Raw genomic sequence first — 23597 nt, forward strand, 5'->3', positions numbered from 1 at the left:
TTTAGTGTTGGCTTCATTGTTCAGCCCCAGAGGAAGCCACTTATATATAACATGTAAATATGGTTAACTTTAGACGTGCTCGTAGGCAAATTTTGCTCCCTTTAAGACAAGCAAGGCGAGCTGGTTCCTCCTGTTTCCAGACTATATGCTAACCTAAGCTAACTCACAGCTGGCTGTTGCCCTACAGAGTGGTATCTCATCTGATTCATAATGAAGGTCAAAGTTTAATTTGTAAAACTTTTCCTTTGAAAAAACATATAATTATTAATTATAACATCTATAATTATGTACAGTTTTCTCCGACCCAGCATGTTTTTATGTCCAGGCAAAAAAGCAAATCATCACAAATGTGGACAACAAATCAAACTTTTGGTCTGTAGCTTTGCTCCCCTTGTCCTGTCGACTAAGTAATTACCTTTAGGAGCAGAAGCTGTGATGTTGTTGTTCCTGCTCTGTTCACTTCACCTTGACGGCTCACCAGCTGCTCGCTCAGCAGTCAGTCGACAGCGCAGACAGCAGCACAGTTTACACAGTCCCCACTTCCAATTTTTCCCTCCATCAAGTCTGTGCACTTTATTTCATGCATGTCACCCTCATCAGTTTAATTTCTTCATTACGCGCCGCTCAAGTAATCTTTACACAGCGTTAGACTTGACGTGTACTTTAAAGTGCACAGCTTGTCTCACAGCGCTGCTTCACACCGTGTGGTATTTCCTGTTGTCCTTGTGTCAGCCTGACCTCTCTGCACTCATGATTCTGCAGCAGTGTCACACAGGTAAATTCTTATGCTGCATTTATTACATTCCTGCAGGGTGTTTAGAGGAGCAAGTCAGAACACTGTGTCATCTTCTGTTGCTGTTATTAAAGTCTGCGAGCGCTGCCAAGCACTTGATTCTCTGAGCGAAAACAAAACAGTCAAAGGAGTGATTTATGCCGAGTTGTCTTGATCAGAGACATTGCTCCGGGAAAATTAAGTGGAATTTTCAAGCTTTTTGCATGAGAAGATTGAAAACCACAGCAGTTTGCCACAAATGAAAGAAAAGTCACACAGGCTAGACATGGAAAGGCATATATTTTGTCAATCAAGCAGGTGGATTCACACCCCATTCAAATTGTTGACTCTTTGTTTGAGTAATCTAAACTCTAAGTGTTCCTGGCAAGGTGTAATTCATGGTAATGAGTTTGAGTGAGTGGCAGATAAAGACTCTTTTCATTGCATGCACACACACAGGAGCGGGCCTGTCAGAGAGTTTCAAGGCAGAGCCGTGCCCCTGCCTGAATGAAAATACAGCGTGGAAAGAATTTCCTGAGAAGAAACTCAATCTCATTTGCCACTAAACAGCAGAATATGCACTGGAGGAATCATTAGCATCGGCTTGGGTTTGAGTTGCTGCAGCACTTTACATTTATAGAACAGTAGTCAATCAATCGACTTAAGCGGGGAAAAAATCATGCTAAAGCTCCGTGAAAGGGAAAGTTCTGTGGATCAAACAATAAGGACATAATGTCTAATACTAAGAACACTCTCCTCTTCACAGCTTCTTCCCGCTCAGACCTTAAAATGTTCTGACTTTAGTCCTCAGAGTAGAAGTCCAGGTGGAGTGTCAGCCAAGGACGACAGTGGCGTTACTGAAGACGGTGTGGCAGTGGAGGCCATAATCCGTGGCTTTCCTGTGCACAGAGCCCAGCTGGTGTTGGGTTTCCATCCAAGCAGCTGGGCTATGGTGTTCTGTGGTCCTCTTCAGTCGTCTTTGAAAGAGGATAGTCGAGAAGAGTCCCTCCGTGAGGCCCTGAGGACCCTGCCACACTGAGGAGAGACGTCCCTGTAGCAGACGTTTAAAGAGACAACAGGCCGGCAGAGAGCAGCTGGAAGGCTCTGCGAGACGTTGGCAACAGGTGAACACAGCTCCAGTGTGAAGGAGAAGAGCTGGCAAGTGACTTGGAAGGACTTGAACCAATGTGGGAACTCAGGATGTCGTCAATACGGGTGAAATGTGGAGAAATAAAAGTCGCTGGTTTAAAAAGCAAATGTTTTCAGTTCAGGAAGGTTCCTCAGACAGGGTGGGGCGAGCTCGTGAAGCTGCTCTCCTGCTGGGTGAAGCTTTTTGCGTACCCCCGCAGAGGAAGTGGACAACTTTAGGAAAGGCCTTGACAGTGTGTTGATGGGGCCTTTTCGTCAATCTGACTGATCTTGTGTTTCTTGATCTGGGAAGGCCTCAGGGCTGAAATGGTTTCCTTGTATTTTGCCTGGCCACACAGATGGTGGAAAATAGCTCTGTAGTTGGTTTTGCTTGGCTCGACAGCTCTGTTTTACTTGGAGTCTTGCGCCTAAGGATGAGTCGCCCAGTTTGACTGGAGCAGGCCCAAGGCCTTTGGAGATCACACAGGCACTAAAATCCATATGTGAGACGTATAAACAGCAGCCAGTGTTTATTTACAGCATGCGATCCCTCAGCATGTATCCAGTGCTAGCTAGCTGCAAACTGAGAAGACGAGCTGAAGTCTAACATACATGGGTTGTGTAGGGGCAATAAGCAAATACAGTAAACAGAAACAGAAGCCAGTTCCACGAACATCTCTGTCAATGCAATTTATTGTAGCAACCCTACAGGACTAATATGGGAGAGACTCATGAGGAGTGTATTGGGGGAAAGATGTTGCCCTCGTTCAGAAGCGTAGGAACAGAAGTGAAGGGGAAAAGGGGGGAGCGGAGGGATACAGTGGGACACCGGTTCGAGAGTTAGCTAGTTCCGCTGCCAACCTTTTGTTGTTTTTGGGCATGCTTCCAACCCGTTGTTAGCCTGTATTTCAGGGCAATAAAGCCCGGTCCTCCGGTTAAGCTTCAGCCACCGTGCTGTCAGCTAGCCTGCCATGCAGCGGAGCCGCGAGCGCTACAGTATTTTTTTGTTGTTGTTGAAGATTTGGCAGCTGAGGATTAAAGGAGGCTCATCTTCACCTTTATCAGCTTCCATCTAGGTTCACGGAATAGTTCAAACATTTTTGTAAACTTTCTATTCAAGAATATGATGAGAATATTGTTACCACTCTTACCTCTGTTAGCTAAATACTGTGCCACAGCAAGCAGCTAGCCTAGCCTAGCCTAGCAGAAACACTGAAAAACATTTAGTCTGACTCCCTCCACAAGTAACAGAATCCACATAAGGACCCCTAAGACGCTAAATTTAATTTTTACACCAAGTTTTTGATAGATTAAACAAAAACTAATTATGTTCATTTATAAGCTTTAAAGACACCAGTAGCTAGCTGTCTCACTCTTTACATTATTACTAAGCTAAGCCTGAAGCTAACACACTGCTAGCTGTAGCAAGAAGCAGTCTGTACATTTCTCAAAATGTCATATAACTATTGAGGTATTGGTAGCGTTAGACAAAGTCCAACTTCATTACTTGAGTCAAAGTAAAGATACTCCTGGTCAAATATTTCTCCAATACAAGTGAAAGTTGCTCAGTGAATGTATTACTTGAGTTAAAGTACTGGATTACTTGCTTTAAAATACTGAAGTATTCAAACTACTTCTTTTGTAGGCCATGATAAAGTTTGTGCATGGTAAAGCGAACATTTATAACCATATGAATCATTTTTCATTTCATGAACCTAAAACTCTGGCTTAAGAAATGGCCATGTGTGCTCAGGTGGAGAATCATCATCCTTCTCAGCCGTAGCCATCATTACCACCACTAAACGAACGGCCTGATCTCAATGACGTTTGCTCTGCGTTCAACCACGTAGGCAAAACATACGCAGAACTACACGAACACAGTTTATTGTCTTTCAGATTTTAGAAAAGAAAAGAAAATTAATCGGCTGACTTTAGAGCAAAAGTAGCGAGAGTCTTTCAAATGTAGTGGAGTAACTGAAACGTTTCCCTAAAAAATAATACTCAAGTACAGGTACTCAATTAATTTACTATACTCAAGTAAATTTACTCATTACTCTTCCACCCCTTGGTATTGGGGAAGTATTTTAGGGGGCTTGTTTGGCTCAGTTGGTAGAGCAGGTGCCTCATATACAGAGACCACAGTTATCAACGCACTGATCACAGGTTTAACTCCCGGTCTGCTGATCATTTGGTGCATGTTATACCCTACTCTCTACTCCCCATGTTTCCTGTCTCTCTTTCGCTGTCTTATGAAGAAAGGCAAAAGCCAAAAAAGTAATCTTCTTTGGAGAGATACCTATCTTTAAACTCTGGTTAGGCTTAGGTCTAAAGGCTACTGTCACTCATAAGAATAAACTGGGACTGCTCAGACCCCCAGGAGAAATGGCTCCAAATTCTGGCACTCTTAGTACAGTTTTAAAGACACAGTTATTCAGGATACTGACATTGAGATATTTCACATTATTGTGCCAATGCCTTTGTCCCAAGTCACAGCCATAGTACACAGATCTCATGTACAAGGATGGATTTGTTTCTTCAAGGACTAAAACAAGCACAAGGACATTTCAAACACTTACAAAACAGCAGAAAGTGTTTTAGAGCTTCTTTGACATTTCCATGGAGTATATGAAAGTAAGATCTTAGTCTGCACATGCAATATTTGGCCCTGCTCTTGGCTAAACTTCTATGGATTATATTTCAGAGACATGCTCTCTTTGCTTTTGAACATCCAGTGTTTAAAGAGTCCCTCTTTGCATCCCCAACCAGTGGTTTGTAGATGTATAAACATGGGCACGCGAAAAGAAGAAGTCAGCAAAATTCCCATCCTTATTGTGACCAGACACCAGAGTGAAATATTTATATTGAAAACAGAAAAAAATCTACAACCAGTCTCTTATTTCTCTGGAAAAACAGAGATTCTTAGTTGTGCATCTCAGACCAGTGATTATGGTGGTGCTCGGTGGATGGCTGAGGTGGTCGAAATAGGAGCCTGGGGGATTTTATGACCGCTCTGAATCCAGGCAAGGCATGTCTGCTTCTGCTTCTCTTCAGGTTGTCAACCAAACTGTGATAATCGGAGAGCAGAGTGTCAACCACAAACCACACAAAGGTTTGCACAGAGCCATACCACACAAGTTAGCCCTAAGCATGAGTGTGTTCAGAATACTACCGTTCCTAAGGCTAAACAGCAGTAAAGTTTATGCACTTTAACATCCACTGAAAGAGCTGATTAGAACCTAACCTAATTAAATGTACACAGGTTTTCCTCAAGGATCAGTGCTAGGCCTCCTAGTATTTAGTCTTTAAGTGTATGATCTCAGGCTGCATGTTGGTGTAGTGGTTAGCTCTGTCGTCTCACAGCTAGAAGGTTCCTGGGTCGTTGGAGTTCATTGATGACTCTAAAATTGCCCGTAGGTGTGAATGTTGCTAGTGTGAAAAGTTGTCTGTCTCTATGTGTCAGCCCTGTGATTGACTGGCGATCAGTCCAGAGTGTACCCAACCTCTCGCCCAATGACACCTGGATAGATAGATATAGATTACATGGAAGGATGATCTCCCACAACAATGTCATGGGATAGATTTGCAGATGTATGCAGATGGAACTGTTAAAAAATCCAAGGCAGCAGCTGTAAAACTAACAAAGGCTATTGCTGGATCAATCATGTCTTATTCAAAAAGAAGGAGACTGTCGAAAAGAAGGAAGAGAGTCTCCAAAGTACTAAATAGATGTTTATTCTAGTTATTGAAATATCTGTCTTTTGAGCTGTGTTTGAGTCCTCATGTTTCTATTTCATAAGCTCATGCTAACTGAGTGATGCATCTTATCAGCGTGTCTTAAACCGGTCCATTTGGAAGGATTAAACTGTGGCACACATTTTTCCTGCTGAGGCCGGCTGTGCGGGCACCTTGAGTTACAGCCACTTCAAAGTCTTGTGTTAGTGGTCCATTAACCACTAGTAATTAAAGTGTCACTTTAAATGGCAACAAGCTCAGGGCTCTCCCTGGACTGTAAAAAAAATTGTTAAAAGGAAAAAAAAAAGGTCCATAGAAAGCATGGTTTCCTGCAGTCCACCCTCATTACCAGAATAAAGGCAGAGGCATGTTGGCAGTGGCCGTGAAGTGATTCCATAGCAGGGCTTTCCATGTGGGCCCTATGTAACATGCTGGCTGTAATTTCCTCTCTGTTTTCACCTACGTTTTGTCAGCTCATAAATTTGTCATGAATTAATTGGCAGGTACAAAACTGTGTCAGAGAAGCTGATTGCTGTTGAAACAACCTTTACTTCACATTTTCTGGCCTCTTTATTTTGAAAGGGCCTCATATAAAGTCCAGATGCTACTGGCGTTCAAACTATAGATACTATGGACAAGGACAAATACTTTCCATACTTTACAGGCACAGAGTGAATCAAAACAGAAAAGTCTATGGGTCAGTTTACCTTTGGACAGAGAGAAGATTCAAAAGGCTTAAAGGGCCATGCTATCCGCTTCTCCAATGGACCCTGGAAAACCTCCGCCAGACTACGTAAAGGCCGGGGAGCTTGCTTAAACTTCACTTCCTCAATCTAGGACGCCCGCCTCCGATGTCATGTCTCATTCAAAATCGTCAGGTTTGAAGAGTAGACTGCAGACCCAAAGATTTTTTAGACAATCCACCGGTTTATTATCGTTTTTATATTCCACTCCAGCGTCTCTTGCTGGGCCGTTTCAGAGGGAGGACGCAATGCATGCTGGGTGTTGTAGGAATGTAGAATGGGCGAAACCACGAGCGGTTTGTACAACTTTCTCCACAGCTATGGCGCCACTTTCAAATATTATTGCTTCTATTGATTACAGAGAACACCAGCTTTGACTGACAGTGGCTTTTTCCAGGGACGAACTGCTCCTTTAAACATAATGAGCAGCGCTGTAGCAACACATATTAGCATGTTCACTTACTGCCTACACTGTCTGACATTAAAAGGACTTACTGAGATGTCAAATTATCCCAATTTGTGCCAAATTGTATATCAAATTCTGATATTGTATATCCACGATTAAATGCACTATTATAAAGCAGCATTAAGTTATTGCCATTGCGCTGTCAGTACTTTACTTTGAAGTTTTCACATAAATGACACATTCAGTTCAACAGTCAGGCGATTATGACTTTCTTTGGACGGACAAATAAAAAACCTCTTGGAAAATTAAATTAGGTTTTCATAGTTTTAGAGCCATTTTCCCTTGCCAAACTCAATATAATAACTGTAAAACTATTACAACCTGAGAAGTGTTGGTATTGGCTGCCTGTCAGAGCAGGGGCAGTAAAACAGTGCCAGAGCCTGGCTGCCATGTGCTCACATTTAATTTTCAATTCAATAAATACGACAAGGATCTGCACTATCTGCTCACAATCCAGCAATTATACCAAAGAGACACATTCAGATATTCTATAAGTTGGATTTTTCACAGTCATTGATGTGTGACCACGGCCCAGAAGTTGTAACAAAAGCTGAACAGTTCACTTGTATTACTTTTCCAGCAGTGTGAAGTTTCGGGCTCATGTCCAGCAGCCTCGCCACCGTCTGTACGGCACCACTTGGAACATTTCTGAGAGCCTGGCTGAGTTTGAAAGAATGCATTTCCTCGCTTTCTTTATACAAAATAAAGTATATAAATCTAGAAACACACTTGGCTGTAAATCACAGAAACATTTATGAGGCCGGCTAGATTGTTAACGGAAATCCCACCGTGGACCCCTCAGGTGGGAGAGAGGCTTTGGTCAGCTTCTATGTCGGACATTTCTCAGCTGGATCCTTTCCAGCACCGGATCACCTACAGGCAAAGGCCAGAAAAACACCAACTGTGAGCCTGTTAGAGTCACAGGAGGGGTCAAAGGTTAGTCCGCCTTGTTTTATTTGGTTGATTTCTCTCATTGAGCTGCTTTACTACCTGTTATAATATATGGAGATCTCTAGCAGCGCGTAAGTAAAACAAATCACAGAGAAGGTAGGGGTCTCTGTTGGGGAGTTATTTTTCACCTCACTGTTGCAGGGGCAAGGATAACTTACCCTCTCCACAGCTGGGAAGTGTGCCAGAAACACTAAAAATACAGAAATGAGAAGAATTTAATCCCTATCACAAACATGCCAAAGCCAGTGAGAGATTAAAGGCTGCTTCCAAAAAATAACATTTCTGAACGCTGGACAATAATTCCATTTATTCCACCAGATATTTTCTTTATACATATGAGACTCTGTCTCAGGTTGGGAATAAAAATTGATGCTTTTGTTTTTGGTTTGTATCGTTTTACGCAGTAGCTATGTCACAGAGGAAATTCTCTTGCCAGGAATAATTTAAGGTGATATTAAGGGTCAGTATGAAAAGGCTACTGTTTCCCAAGTTTTCATACTATAGAGCTCAGAATCAAGAGTGCTGGTAGGACTTTAGATTAAAAAGCTAGATAAGGTTTAATTATTTCTCTGGAAAACAGCATTGGGACAAAAAATTATGGGACAAATAAACAGTAACCCTTTTGCAGTATAAAAAAAATAATATAAAAACATATGTTACTGTTATATCCAGCTTATATTTGACAAATGCCCTTTGATGCCGATGCTTTCCTGACATTACATGATGGCTGCCTGTCTGATAAGGTTCTTAATTTATTACTCTATGGTTTATTAACTATCTGCAGCCAATCTTATTCCTCTAACATAATGTAAATGTACGTGATATAATTAATGATAAGCCCACAGAAACACTTTTTTCTGTCTGGCATCTGATATAAACAAAGTTTTGCCAATTCAAATTAATGCATATCCTCTTGAATAGCTGCAATCATTTTGCATTAACAAAAATCAATTGAGGGGCTTAAATGGCAAGCTTAACATCATTCTTTTAGCTATTATACAAGACAAACGTCTTTTTTAGCATGTATTGCTAGGTGTCTAATTGTTTTTAAAAAATAAACTGTGTTAAGTTCAGACCAATGTTTGACAATGACCACTTGAGGATCAAAAGTTTGACTTTTGCATTGATGAATTTCTAATATGCATAAATGTTTGTGACAAAAATTAAGATTATCATGAAAAATTAAAGCATTAAATATCCTAAAACAAATCACCGTTAGCGTGATCACAGTTTGCTGCTCTAGTATCCCCAATCTGCCACTGAAGGGTAACACCCCCCTCTGCTGTCCACCAGCTGTACTCTGTCCAACACCTTTAATCTGTTATCATTCATTTACTTCACACGATGGACATTAATCCCAACGCCTAAATACAGTGATGAAAGCGAAAAGAAATGATCAGATATCCCTCTTCTTGGAGTGGTACTATACTCCGGTGCTATCACTAGATGGCGTGAACGCATCACGGCTGAACAGGTGACAGATTCTGTTGCTATGGTGATGACGCTGGTGACTAAAAACCGAGGCTCGTCTGTGACAACCGTTACTTCAATATTTTATGTCTTAAGGTTAGTAATACATATATTGCGGCTTTTCTCGTACATTTGAATTTAACATGTTATTCGAATAACTAATGTTGTCTGAAGTTTTTGAATAACTGTGATTGAATGCCTTCAGACTCGATATAATTTCCCTTGGTTTCCCATAATGCATCGCTTTATTTTGTCTAGTAGCTCTGGGAGATGATAGGAAACTGACACAGCCACCCTCCCCTCTCACCCGACCAAGGCGAGCCCCTGACAGCATCACCGACATGCCCCGCAAGGCTGAACGCACTTAGCCGGTGTGGCCGGTCTGTTCAACGACAAAATACAAGCTTTTACGAGATATTCGACGGCCAAGTATTTTTAGCCATAAGGTAAGCTCTGCACCAGATAATGTGCTGTTGCTAGCCTCGTTAGCTGTTCAGCTAGGTTAGCATAATTAACGCCTCATACGTACTTCCTCTGTATTGAGATAGTGTTGCATTCAAAGACATTTCAAAAATGTAATATTTCGCTATCACTTTGCTTATCTGCTAACGCAATACAGGTTTTGTTTGCGTTTTAGGGCGTTTTTCAATTCGGCAATCATCCAAGCAGACTGACTTTATTGACATTTTAACCGTTACACTGTCTTTGCCTGTTATTCCTGCCTTTTTCTTTGTCAGTAAAATCAGAAATCATTGAATAATAGAATGGCAGCTTCTGATGTATGCCCTGTTTTGCTTAGCCCTATATTTTACTGAAATAAAGACCTATTTGGTGCATTCAGTAAATGCCGAATTTACCAGAACACCCTCAAAATGACAGAAGTCGTTGTTTATGTTCAATGATTGATTAATTTCTTGTTGTGAAGACCAGGATTTTATTTGGTTGGCGGATTGTAAATGAGGTTTGGTGTGACGTTTTCCCCATTCAGTAAAGAATAGCACGTATCGTTGCTAGCTTGTTTGCGGTTCCTGAAACTGGACAGCTCCTCCCTGGACAGCAAGGATTAGCTGCAAGGACAGCCTTTGTGATGACCGGACGAAATGCAGTGATGGCATCCGACATCACACCAGGTCATAAAACAAGCAAAGAGAGGTGTTTTGAAGTCGTTCACAAGCACTGTTCGTCATTCCGTGGTTTACGACCACTAATGTTTTGTTTGATAATGATGAAGAAGGTCATGTCCTGAATGATATCGCTGTTTGAAGCTTGGTAATAGCTTTTGTGTAGCGTTATGATCCCCTGGCAGCTATACAACCAGGACCAGCAGCGGTTTTATGTGAATGGGGGTTTGGGGTGCTGTCCGCAATGCAGGTGCTGAAATTTAAAGTGCCGTGGAAAGTAGCAGGCGTCCTCTCATTAGCTTACAAGTAGCTTATGTCTTGTTAAATCCGTAGAAAATATTTTTCACAATTGATTTACGTTTGCTCATAGTTTAAACCTGTTATTGTCATTTATGCCATTATTATTGTTGCAGTGGTAGGTGTGTAGCTGCTGAAGTTATCCAATACATAAGCATGTGGTGGACTATGTAGACCATCTTAGACTATCTTTAATTCCCTTTAAAAGCCTAACCCTAGATAGTAAAGCAACAACTTTAGGAAGAAAACACAGAAAAAACCAAGATGAAGTAAGGACATGTGTGTGCAAAGAAACATCTCCTTCATAGGAACCAGTGACTGCTATGACTCTTGTTGTGGTAAGGATGGTAGCTACTAGCTAATGTTTCATGCTGCTGCAGTTCATTGATTATATATGTTCTCTGTATGAGGAAATGCTGGTTTGTTTATTAGGAAAAGAAAGTAGAAAGACGAGTCATGCTTTTACCGTCATCTCTGCCTTTTAAAACACATATAGACATTTGCATTTAGCACCTACATTGTCTCTGAACAAAGACAGGTAAACTTTGTCGCTCATGAATTCAATCAAGGTCTATATACCTTTGTAGCACCATCACCTTTATGTTATGGCATGAGCCATGCATTGTAGTTGGTTGAGGTTATGTCTTTGTAAATGGAAAGCTATTCTAGGAAAGTGCTGGGATGAGACATATGCTTGCAGCACAGGGTTTACCGGAAGGACTCCACATTACTCATCAATAATAGATTATCTCTCCAGCCTTTATGACACACCGCTGGCTCTATTTGTGATTACTAGTCTGTGTTTTTGTTTCCTTTCCTTGTCTCTTCTTTCCCTCTGTAAGCCATCATGCAAACTTACACAGAGAACTGCTGAAGCTGTGGAGTGTGTCCAGCTAGGTGTGATAGGATATATTATTCATGTAAGTGAGCTGATGATGTAAGAGCGAGAAGCTCTGGGATGTTTTATTGAAGCACACTTATGTATGCAGGGAGAGGCTTTCTCCGCACTCGGGAGGGCTGTTGCAGGGATCAATGTGCTCTCAACTCTCAGCAGAGCACAGTTGTCTGGCAGAGGGTGGAGATGTTGGGGCTGAGTGATTGTTTCTCTGCCTCTGGCTCTGGAGACAAGGACATCCAGGGAGGGAGGAGGAGGAGGAGGAGGAAAAGGTGGGGCAAGGCAGGGAAACAAGGAAGAAGCATGCTTAAGACAAGCAGCCTCCATGCCACACCCAGAGCTACTGTGATGACTATCCATGAGTCATTTTTTCTCAAAACATTTATCGATATCACACCCCACAGATGTAAGTACAACAGTTAGCCGATGCAGTACCTTTGTCAGATGCAGCCTGGAATAATGCCAACTATAAAATACAATATGCATTGGTTAAAAACTTAATTGCAGATGTTCAGCTTGGATTTTTTCTTTTGGTTTTTGTTTGTTTTTGACTTTATTATGGTCACTGAAAAGAATATTTTCTAGCAGAAAGAGATGTTCTCCCTGCCATCTGTGTTATTGATTAAGTACCAAGTAAAGAGATCCTGTGCTGCAGGAGCTTGTATTGAAATATTATCTAATTTTAAAAATGTTCGTATTTGTTAATTTAATTCCACATAGCGTAACAATTTGTTTACCTTTCCTCTATGCTGAGGAAGTAGAGGAGTTGTAGAAAGAGTATTTCCATTGTTTGTCCTAATGAAATTACAACATACAGTGTAGATCAGATTAGTGTAGATTACATTAGTTTTATCTTTCAGATGTCCGACTTTTAAGGGCTCATGCTGCTCACTCTCAGGTTTTCAATCGATAACTTCATTTCAGGGATTGGTTGAAAGCAAAACAGAGTGTGCCTATTTATGGTCGCTTAGCCTTTCTCTGCTCCAGTCTCACCGCAGCATTAACCCAGCCTTATTTATGATGATAGCCTACACACCCACTCTGCGTATTCATAGATTAGAACTTTACTTTGTCTTATTGCTGCTCTTTTTCCTCACTGAAAAGGGATACGGTTTTTACACATCCCCTCAATTCCAAACGCATTTGATGGTATTATCTAATAGTGATTAGTTTGAGTTGTCATATAAATCAGATTGTCTCGGCCTGTTGGCAGGCAAAACAAAGTTGGAGCGCATCCAAAAAATCCAGATGTTTACGGGAGAGAGGGTGAGAATGAACAGTCTGTTTGACAAATGGGTTGACTTTAGTTTATTTGTTCTCCTTTTTCTCTCCTTTTTTCTTTCTCTCCCGTGTCTGGAGGTTGCAAAGCTGGTGTGTCTGTGAACATAATCAGCCATGGCTTCAGCAAATGTTACCCTGGAGAATCAGCTGCACAGCGCACAGAAAAACCTGCTCTTCCTCCAGCAGGACCACGCCACCACACTGAAGGGGCTTCACTCAGAGATCCGCAGGTTACAACAGCAATGCACAGGTGAGCACGACCACGAGCAGCCGCCTCCCTTCTCTTTAGAACACGCACATTAAAGAACTTATAGAGGATATTTCATGAGAGCAGATGGCACTTGTGAAAACAGAAAAGCAATAACAATAAATGTCAATAATGATCCTACTTGTATCTCTGAATTCATAACAGGGCAGATGTGATACCTTAATGGATGTTTGAGACCTAAAGACAAAAAGACGCTGTGGTGCCACTTTTAAAGCTTTTAGAGGGAACAGGATGACTTATTGGAAATGCACTCAAGCATGCACTCACAGCAAAGCCTGTATTGAGCATACTACGCTTTGAGCCTGATTGAACCTATCCTTGGCTTACCTATCACTGAAGCTGACCTGAAACTCTCACTAATCTAATTAAATTAACACTCACCATATGGAAAGCGCTGACATGCATCGCGGCTGGTGCGTCTGTGTGAGGAGCATGCTGTTTGATGTAATGAGAACATGTAAGTAACCCTTTTCTTTTTTCACAGATCTGACATACGAGCTCACCGTGAGAAGCTCTGATCCCTCAGGTAAGCTTCCATCGTCCTGTACAGTACACACCTACATCTGTTTTAACACTGACGTCTGTTGTCCAATGTTGCATTTCAATTGTGGGCTGCTCGGTGGTAAAGTGGTTTGGCTGTCGCCTCACAACTAGAAGGTTCCTGGTTTGAATCCCGGTTCAGACGAAGTGGGCCTTTCTGTGTGGAGTTTGCATGTTCTCATGTGCATGTGTGACTTTAAAGTAAATAAGTAAACTGTAACATTGACTTAGCCTCAGGTACTTTTTAAAGTCTTTATTTCTCCCACATGGTTTGATAATGATATTCACTCTGGTTAAACCTCAGTAGAAGTTCACAGCAGCAGCAGGAACAGGCTAAACTTTACAAAAGTCAAGGCTGTAAATCTGTGTCAGTGGACGGGCCTGAGAGCAGAGGGCTCTCTCCGTTTCCTGGTAACACACATTCCCACCCTGGAAGCATTGCATTGTGGGACTCCCTGCTGTTCATTAGAGCTCCCACTGCTCATTGCCAGCTGCCCCTCCCCCGACTTTTCCATATCCGTGACATGGAGTCCCAACGCTGGTCTGATTCAGAACCAGCTCCACTGTCTGTATGCTGGCTTCAAGTACAGAACAGTGCAGTGAGGGAGGCTCCAGCAGGCTGCATACAGTTTAATGTACTTACAGGCTGCTGATGACCCCACTGATGTGTGTTACTGAAACATGTTTCAGATCACCAGGATCCACAGCCTTTGAACATAGCTCTCTCAGATCAGTATTGCCTTCAGTTAGAGGCCCTATAATGTTAGTGTGGGACATCTCAGAGATTGGAGTGCAGGAAATCAGATTATCTGTCACAGGGCTAATGCACAGCCTGCAACCTGCTTAGTGCAGCAGAGCCCAGCTGCTCCAACTGGGGTGAAAATTCACAACTGTCATCTGTCTCACACCCCCTCCCTGTGTCTAACAGGAGACTGAGATTAGGAAATGTTTACTAGATATCCACAACATGCACTTTTAGACATATAATTAAAAAACTGTATGATATTATATTGTATTATATAATTGTATTGGTTTTTGTATATACATAAACCAGGCTGTATCGGCTGTGACTGGGCGGGGCAGGTCAGGTGGCAGCAGCAGTGCTGAAGGTCAGAGCAGAGCACTCACTGTCGAACAGAGCTGTAATGTGAAACTGGAGCTCCCTGCTCACTGCAGATGAGTCTCTATAGGATCAAACTGTCTCCGTCAGCTGACAGACTGTCCATACTCAGTGTCTGCACCTAATGCACTAATGATTGCTCAGGTCTTGGGATGTCTGGGTGCGTATTTCTTGTTTGCGCTCATTTATGAGTACTTATGCTCTTACCTGTTTTTATGGTGTGTGCAGACAGCAGCGAGGCCCGATGCAAGGAGCTGCAAAGGAGGTGTGAGGAGCTGGAGGCCCAGCTGAAGAAGAAAGAAGAGGAGAACACGGAGCTGCTCAGGGACCTCGAGCAGAAGAACGCCATGATCTCGGTTCTGGAAAACACCATTAAGGAGAGGGAGAAGAAGTATCTAGAGGAGCTCAAGATGAAGAGCCACAAACTGGCTGTTTTGTCTGGAGAGTTAGAGCAGAGGGCGAGCACTATCGCTTACCTCACCTCACAGCTTCACGCCACCAAGAAGAAGCTGTTAGCCGGCAGCTCGTCTGAGGCCAGCCCCAACGTCAGTCCGGTTACCTCATACAAGCCCACGCCTCCTCCTGCCAAGGACAGGCAGCCTGAAACCCCGCGGCGTCGCATGAAGAAGAGTCTCTCCCAGCCTCTTCATCCCGAGTTAACAGAGGTGTATCGGCTCGGCCCGGACGGTAGGCGGCTGGTTCTGCGGGAGACGGTTGAGGCCATGCCTGACCCCACACCCTTCTTGCAGGCTGGGAGAGACTCTCCTGAACCGCAGGTGGTGCGAGAACGACCTGCCGTCATCCCTCCTATTGCCTCTGAGCGCCCCTCGGCCTCTCCCCTGGGTGCTACAGCCAGCCCTCGTCACAGCCCCGCTCGGGACCGCCAGTACAGGGCTCATGTGGGCGTGGCACACCGCATCCCTCACGGCACCCCTCCCCTGGCTCCCCCGCAGGCAGAGCTGGAGACACTGGCAGTGGACCAGGTGAATGAGGAGAAGGTGGTGCGGAAACGCTCGGGAGCCGACAGGACAGTTTAACACTGCAATGCTAACATGCACATAAACGCACACACATCTACTGTAAACACACAACACTGCAAGAGCAGGAAGGAGCCTGACCCACTGTGTAGCCTGCTTTTTACGCAACACTGCAATATGAAAAAAAAACAAAAGATCATTTTGTTCATGGTATCCCATAAAGACTTGTTTTTCTTAACATACATTAGAAAAGGACGACGATAAAGCATGCCAAATGTTTCTTATTCACCACCCAATGAGATCTTGTATTATACACATCCTGACTTTTTGCTTAGACTTTCACGTCACTCGTTCTCATGTGGTGCATAAAACAAATCCTCAGCCAAATATCTGCATCAGTGCCTGCACGATCAGTTCAACCATACACACGCTGTAGTGTAGTCTTGGCTCATTGTTACCTTTACATATCTCTGTCTGCTCCGTCTTCTCAACAATAGCCCGGACATATCCACAAACTATATAACAAGATATCTGCAGCTGCGTAGGGTAGAACTGAAACTATTAAACTCATACTCTCCAAATGTCTTTCATCTTCTTGTCATATCAGTATAATAACTGTAGGCTAATGTTTCTGTAGGTACGAGCTGCAAAATGTGCAATTAAGATTTGCTGGTGAAAGGTGAAAGTGCTGTAACTTCACCTGACTGGCAAAAGCAGCAGTGGTGCACATGTGTAAATGCAGTATGAAGCGATGGCGAACAAGGCGAATATTTGTGTGTGTGTGTGTGTGTGTGTGTGTGAGAGAGAGAGAGAGAGAAAGAGGGTGCGTGTTTCAGAGAGCGACAACGAAGGCCCATGAGAGAGTTACGTTTTGGCTTGAACAATATCTGTCGATGTTATTTGTGATAAAAGGGCATTTTTGAAAACACTGCTGTAATAGGATTTTGTGATATAACTAACTGTACTTTATAAAGGCTGCACATTTGTAAGGAATTCTTTTTTAATTTATTGTTTATTAGAGAACACAAAAGCACCTCGGATATTGACGCTAGTCACTGCACCAACAACATGACGGTAATTATAATCACCTAATAACCTGCTTTTCACAGTAATATCACTTGTCCTTGAAGTATACGTATAAATCAAAATACAATAAAGCAATTCTGTTTTTGTTTTGGATACTTGTGTTTTTTTATTTGAAACGATGATATTCAGTGTCTTAAGGTATAACAACTCCTGTCCTCCTTGGAATAGATTTTACAAGCCTTCTATAAAAACATATACCCTTATTATTTCGTGTTTTGATGATGGTGGTGGAGAGAACTGTCTAACACATCGGTTCACAATCTCCCGTAGCTGTTTGGGTTGGTTGAGGTCTGTGTATTTTAAAGGTCAAAGCATATGATTCACATCATGTTCAGCCTCGTTAGACCATCAAGTGTCCACTCGTGCCCTGTAACTGATAGGGTAATTAGCCTTTGATCCTGGGTGTAATGGGGTCAGTAATGATATTATACATGAAAGCATAATCCTGCGAGCACAGAGCTGGTTCACTAATTCAGTTGGGAGTGAAGTGTCTTGTTAAAGTGCACTTCAGAACTGATTACCAAGGAAGGGAGAAGGATCGTATGAGTTAAGGATTATCTGTCTGCACCAAAACCATCATTAATAACATATCAGTGTCACAGCAACACAAACTTCATGTCAAACAGAGAGATGTGACACTGATTGGAAAAGAGGTGATCCTGTTTTGTGTGTGCAGTTACACCAATAGGCCACAAGGTGTCCTACTTGAATCTCAGTTAAAGCTGATGAGCTGAGTTAATGGGAAACAGGACATACCACCAGTATCCATACCAACAGTTGTAGACTTTGCATTGCTTAAGAGTCTCACACACTCTCCTTCGGGCCTAGAACCTGCTGAGTCTGATTTTAAAACAACTGCCATTACTCTTTGGATCTGGTCTTCATGTAAACATTATTTTATAACTGCTAAAGAGGTACTATTAAACTGGCTAAATGAATCTTAAGATAAGTCCCTTGTTACAATATTTTCCCTGGTGTTTTTGGGCACATCACAATGCCAAACCTTAATCATTTCAAAGCAGTTTTCTGTATCAGATTGCAATAAGTGGTCTTTAATGGTCTCCCAACACCCAGTCATTTTTTTTCCCTGAGCAAGAATCTCAAATGCATGTTTCAATTCATCCTCTTGTGTTGCATCTGCTACAAGTACTACATTACTACTACTTCAATAAAACAAACACATTTAGAGGACATTTACAGTACAACGCTTGTACAGGAATGATATTTGTACTACTTCATTTCAGTGGATGGTCAAATGATGAGGCTTTGACTAAAACTGTCCATAAACGTGCCTTTGTTCTACTTAATTGCAACCAGTTGGTGGAGTCAAAATATCATGAGTGACAGTGCCCCCTGGTGGCCAAAGTAATGTATACACTTGAGTAAAACATGCAGTGGTGCTGCTCTTCCACTACTCTTACATCATGCTACCAACCATCACTTTTATAAACCACAAGCTGCTGACTTATTGGTGCATTTTAAAAAGCATATAAAATTATCATAATTTAATGATTTTAATTGTGACATAATGACAAGTTTCACTGCTCACCTCAGTCACTTGCTTGGTCCAGGTGACCTTTTAGGATTAAAACATTTTTCATGGTTTTCATAAACACAACAGGCTGCAGTACATCTACAAGAATCTTATTGGCAGGTTGAAAATAACTCTCACGGATTTTACCCTATGCCTTTTGAGCTTTGATTTCATACCCTTTCAAAATAATCGAATAAAATAGGCTTTACTTTAGTTAAGTTTTCAAAGTAACCATGACTGCTGAATGCAACGAGTTAAAATGAATCATTCACACACAAATATTGTAAAGAATGAGGTAAGAGTAAAGGAGGGATTGACACTGATATACAACTAGAGAAAAGTGATTAAAATAAATTTTATTTTGAGAAAGATATTTGGTTGAACTCACTGAGTGAAGGCTTGTCAGTCCTCACACACGCAGTATGATGCAGTGTGAGTTGATATATGGTTCTAATAATTCATTTCATTTATTCTTTTTCATTTGGCATAACACTCTCTTTACTTTTACTTTCATATTTACAGTTCAAAAGGCCACCCACCACACTTACAGGTCATTTACAAACATGAATAAACAGATGATAAACCACTAATACGACTGTTCTCTATATGTCAAAAATACCACAAAAATAAAAGCATTACTGGCGGCGGCTTACCAAAGAGGACATTTTAAACTGTTTTAAGTGTTCACTTTTGACTTGAGATCCTTCAGATCCTGATGAAGTTTTAAACATCCTTTTGGCAGGCGTCCACAGCAAAGGCATTTTTATTTTAATTACAAGAAGGAAAGTGCCTCGTTTTCATCCTGAAACTGATTTTATAACCAATATTATTACTATAGCAGTCGTTGATTTAGTTTTTAGTACTTGCGTACTAGTACTTGCGTTCACCGTATCACAGAACCTTTTAAGTTTGATATGTTGACGCAGAGCTTCAGACTCGCCATATTTGGGTTGTGCGATCACTGTGCTGGCTCTAGTCTCCGGGCTGGTGATGTCATTTTCTTCTGTTGAAAGCCTGGACAGAGAGGTGACCATGTGTTACTTCAAAACATTTATATTTCAGTCAAAAAGACAAGAAAAAATAGAAACCTGAAAGTGCAAACCTGAATCTGTAAGCGTTAATTGATTCAACTCTTCCTCCAGCTGCTCAGTGGTAATATTCAAGGTGCTGTAAGGAACAGCAGGCAGAGAGCTGAGCAGCTCGTTACCTGCGAGTCCCGCCTCCCCGGAGGGTCGCAGACCGTTTGTTGGAACTTCAGGGAAATCTGAGATCGAATCCAGCTTAGACTCGTCCAACAAAGATTTGAGTTCCTGCTCCAACTCATCCATGTCTTCATCTACAAAAGACATGAAGACTTAGATCTCCTTAATATTCATACATACCATAAATTTAAGATATTGTGTATACACACCTACGCCGGTCACGCCACTGGATATAGTTTGGTTCACCTCATCTTGAGTGTCACATAACTGTTAAAATCATGGAAAATAGACAGTAAGATGTTTAAGTGTATGGTTCAATTTGAATAATAAAATATATTAATAATTATTTTGAAGTAAAGAGTTACCTCCTGGATTTGATCCACGAGGTTCTCGGCACGTTCCACGGTCACATCCTTGAAAGACAGTCTCAGGGCGGCCACTCCAGCCTGATACGCCTGCATAACCTACAAACATGTTCAACAAACTTAGACTCTACCAAAAGTAAACATGGTTATAGACAGCTGTGCAGAAAGAGAGTTTATGTTTCTGTGCTTACCATCTTATCAGTCTGTGACTGGGCGATTCTGTCCAGGATTCCTCTGATGGACTCCAGCTGGGCGAACAAGTTGTCTGATCTCTTTTCTACCCTTTTGCGGCCTCTTAAACACCTCAGTGCCTGTGGGAAAGGTCATTAATATTACCACCGAAACCAGTGCTATGAATGACATTTGGTTGCATACAATTTTTATTTTTACTTTTTGCCGTAAAAGTTTATAAGCACCTGTGATTTCTTTCCCTCCCGGAGAAGCATCCTTGCTTCTTCTTTGCACCTGCACTTAGATAAAGCAGAGCAGCTTCAGAAGTAATCACAAATTAACTTTGATTTTTAGAGATATTTCAAACATTTTTAAGTCCTACTGACACTCAGGAAGAAAAGCTGACTTAAGTATCGTAAGCTCATCCAGACCCAATAAAAACTGTATAATGGCAACACATTGTTTGGCCAGATAGATTGCCTTGCTTACAGAAGTTTACTAGATTTGACATTTATACACATCATCAGTCAATTATAATTCTGATTCTACTACGTATTTGAGTTTGTGTACTTGTCAGCCTCGAAGCCCAGTTTCTCCACCCGCTCTCCCAGCAGCTTCTCACTGCGCTGCAGCTGGTAGATGCCTATATCCACATCACTGACCGGTGAGACTCGATCCTGCCCGGGCTGACAAAACTTAACAATCTGTAAAGAAGACACATGTCGACAGATTAAAAACAAAACATCAGCAGGTTTTGTCCTAGAAGATAGATCCCTCTTTCAATGGACTGTTTGTGGAATGTTAACTCACACTTTACCTTCTCGCCTTCGTGCAATGAAACCGTCACTTGTTTGTCCCTCTGCAGCTGCAGGAGAGCCATGCACAGAGTGCTCTCATCAGCACAGACGTCAGAGGAGAGAGTGCAGAGCTCTTGAAAAGACAGGATGGAGCTGCTTGCAAAGTCACTGCTCCGGTACGCCTCGAGTAATTCTGCTGCTTTTTCCTGGAAGACAAATGAAAACACATTGAACATCTGTACGCGGCCATAATAACCTTTGTTGAATGACGGAAACAGGCACATGCACAGATAGGACCCAAGGGGAGCTTGAGCCCCTGCCCTTGTGCCCCACAGTGTCAAATTGCCCTTAATTTTAAAATAAATTAAATTACGGGCAATTAATTTAATTCTATCAAATATAAAGACGTAATTATTAAGTAGTATCCATGAAAAATATGCCGTATCAATTTAGGAAGTACTCTGCATTCCCCACCCCCACCCAAGTGATTTGTCTCAATCAATTCATTTTTCAACGTGTCTTGACTTCAGTTACAGTGAATGATATCACTCAGGTAGGGACTGTTTTAAGTATGTCTGTGTGAATTTCTGTTGTACACAGAACATCTGTAGAGCATGATCCATTTAGGAAGTGTCCATAATGGAAAGGTCTGATCTGTTTGAAAGCCATTAAATTGCATCCTTCCTAACTGCCTTTCTCAAAGAAACCACTAAGGAGACTGAATTAGTCTAAACAACTGAACACTGACTGACTACATTACTTTCATGAAAACAAAACAAATCTGTGGTTTCTTTGTGGAATAATGTGGTTCAGTAAAATATAAACAGTTCCCATGTTATCAACATTATGTGTGATTATGGATGGCATAAGTGTGAAAACATCAGGGTGGGAATTGGTGCATGTTGGTGAGGCATGTGCCCTTTTTTGCTTAAGCCCCTGCACCAAAAAATGTGCACGGCCCTGGATTGAAATGCTAGAGGAAGTAAAAGCGAAGCAATTCAGCGCGGTAACATGTTAGACAGTGACACATCAGACTAAGCTCACGAAGTTTCCGTTTCTGTTCAGATGCATTTTCTTTGAATAAGCTAAGTGATGTAATTGAGATTGAATGCAATACAAAAACTGCATAAAAATAAATATATTGAAAATACAGATAAATAAACACATATATTTGACAAACCTTGACTAGTTCAATAATAACAAAGGACTCCTCCAAAGGCACCCGGCTGCTTCCTAGAAGAGTGGAGAAGGTCCATTTCAGAGGCTTCACCAGCAGCAGGCCAACACCCCATGACAGCCAGCCGCAGTCCACATTGGCAGCGAACTCAGACTCCCTCTGGATCTTCCCACATCTGGCACAAGTTGAAACACAGGCAATGTCAGCAGGCTGAATCAGAGAGGGATTGACAGACAGGACACAGTCACAGTTACCTGGCCATGGACTGGATGACAGTCCCTAAGCCCAGCGGGGATTTCTCTTTCCTCCTGAAGGTCTTGTTCAGCTCCTGCAGGCTGACACACACGGTGCCACGGTCCCTACAGCCCTTTACGATCAGAGCCGTCCAGAAGTCCGTCTTACTGTCCCAGTCCGTCGTGTTGACTTCTCGGTTCTCCTTGAAGTCGGAGAACATGAAATTCATCCGCTCGTCGTCGTCCCATTCAGGTGGCAGCGTCATTTTAGGGGAGTTTGACATTTTAAACACTAAAGTCTAAACGTGAGCGTGACCCGCTGTCTTCACTCGCTCACCAGACGTTAGCTAAGTTAGAACCAACTTACCGTTAGCTTAGCTAGTAACTGCCAGCTTCGCCCTCATTTTTATCAGAAACAAATATCAACACTAAGCGTAAAGTAACATTTAAGCTAAAATATCGTCTGTTGAGGGAAAACTCAGAGCAGTGGCCCGCATGTCGCTGCCGGACATCGAAAAAACCCTCACTTAATCATGATGCGTTGAAATTTGGCTAACACGAGCTAAGGTTTCAGATATCAACAACAACATATGGTCGCGCGCGTTTAAGAACCCAGGACCTTTCGAAAAGGCGGTGATATCTGTTTTAAAGAGCAAACGCGGTAACTCCGTCCACGCAAGGCACGCAGTGAGGTTTAAAAACAAAGCAAGCGTACCCGGAACTTGCTCTGCGGTCTGCTCGGGAACAACGCATTTGCGCCGTTTATGCGCAAGAAAAGTGACCGTTTCTTCCCAGAGTACATGTGTGGTTCAAATTTAATTTGAGTTTCAGCTCATTTGTGTGATTATGTGAGAACTTAATGCTTGTAGTACCATAAAATACATTTGTTTAATGACTTTATTAGCAAAGCTCCTGTGAGGAACTTTTGGTTTGTGTTGATTTCGGCGCCCCCTGTGGACAAAACTGTACCTCTTATTTCTTGGCGGATTTTTGTCCTGTACATGCTGAAGTGGTGGTTTTTAACAAAAAATCTCATTCTGCTTTCTTTAACAGTCATACACTCACCGGCCACTTCATTAGGTACACCTGAAAAATGTAATATAATCCAATACACCAGCTCAGCCATACGATTTGCATCAAGGTCATAATTGGTGGTGGGGCTGTACTGAGCTGAGAGAGATGTTTTCTAATACTCTGCCCCCCTCATGTATGGAAATAGGGAGCACAAAAAATTAGAGACACATCTCAATATAATTTAGTTCAGTACAACA

At 42.1% G+C, this 23597-nt stretch overlaps 2 protein-coding genes across 2 annotated transcripts; one reads left to right on the top strand and one right to left on the bottom strand.

Moving 5' to 3' along the window:
• The first annotated feature begins 9582 nt into the window (after positions 1-9582).
• Positions 9583-16914, top strand: ccdc92 (coiled-coil domain containing 92). Its single transcript, XM_069683317.1, has 4 exons — positions 9583-9708; positions 12935-13106; positions 13609-13650; positions 15013-16914. The coding sequence occupies exons 2-4, from the start codon at positions 12971-12973 to the stop codon at positions 15819-15821; spliced, it is 987 nt and encodes a 328-aa protein (XP_069539418.1). The 5' UTR covers positions 9583-9708; positions 12935-12970; the 3' UTR covers positions 15822-16914.
• Positions 16915-18720: 1806 nt separating this feature from the next.
• chmp7 (charged multivesicular body protein 7) lies at positions 18721-22902 on the bottom strand. Its single transcript, XM_069683316.1, has 10 exons — positions 22348-22902; positions 22097-22268; positions 20937-21122; positions 20690-20823; positions 20365-20413; positions 20140-20259; positions 19949-20047; positions 19793-19850; positions 19484-19717; positions 18721-19395 (listed from the first exon to the last, which is right to left on the bottom strand). The coding sequence occupies exons 1-10, from the start codon at positions 22608-22610 to the stop codon at positions 19340-19342; spliced, it is 1371 nt and encodes a 456-aa protein (XP_069539417.1). The 5' UTR covers positions 22611-22902; the 3' UTR covers positions 18721-19339.
• Between the last annotated feature and the right edge of the window lie 695 nt (positions 22903-23597).

The sequence above is a fragment of the Semicossyphus pulcher genome, unplaced genomic scaffold (assembly GCF_022749685.1).
Source record: "Semicossyphus pulcher isolate SPU_LCO1_2020_fin unplaced genomic scaffold, fSemPul1.0.p SCAF_6, whole genome shotgun sequence".
In the NCBI taxonomy this organism is placed as follows: domain Eukaryota; kingdom Metazoa; phylum Chordata; class Actinopteri; order Labriformes; family Labridae; genus Semicossyphus; species Semicossyphus pulcher.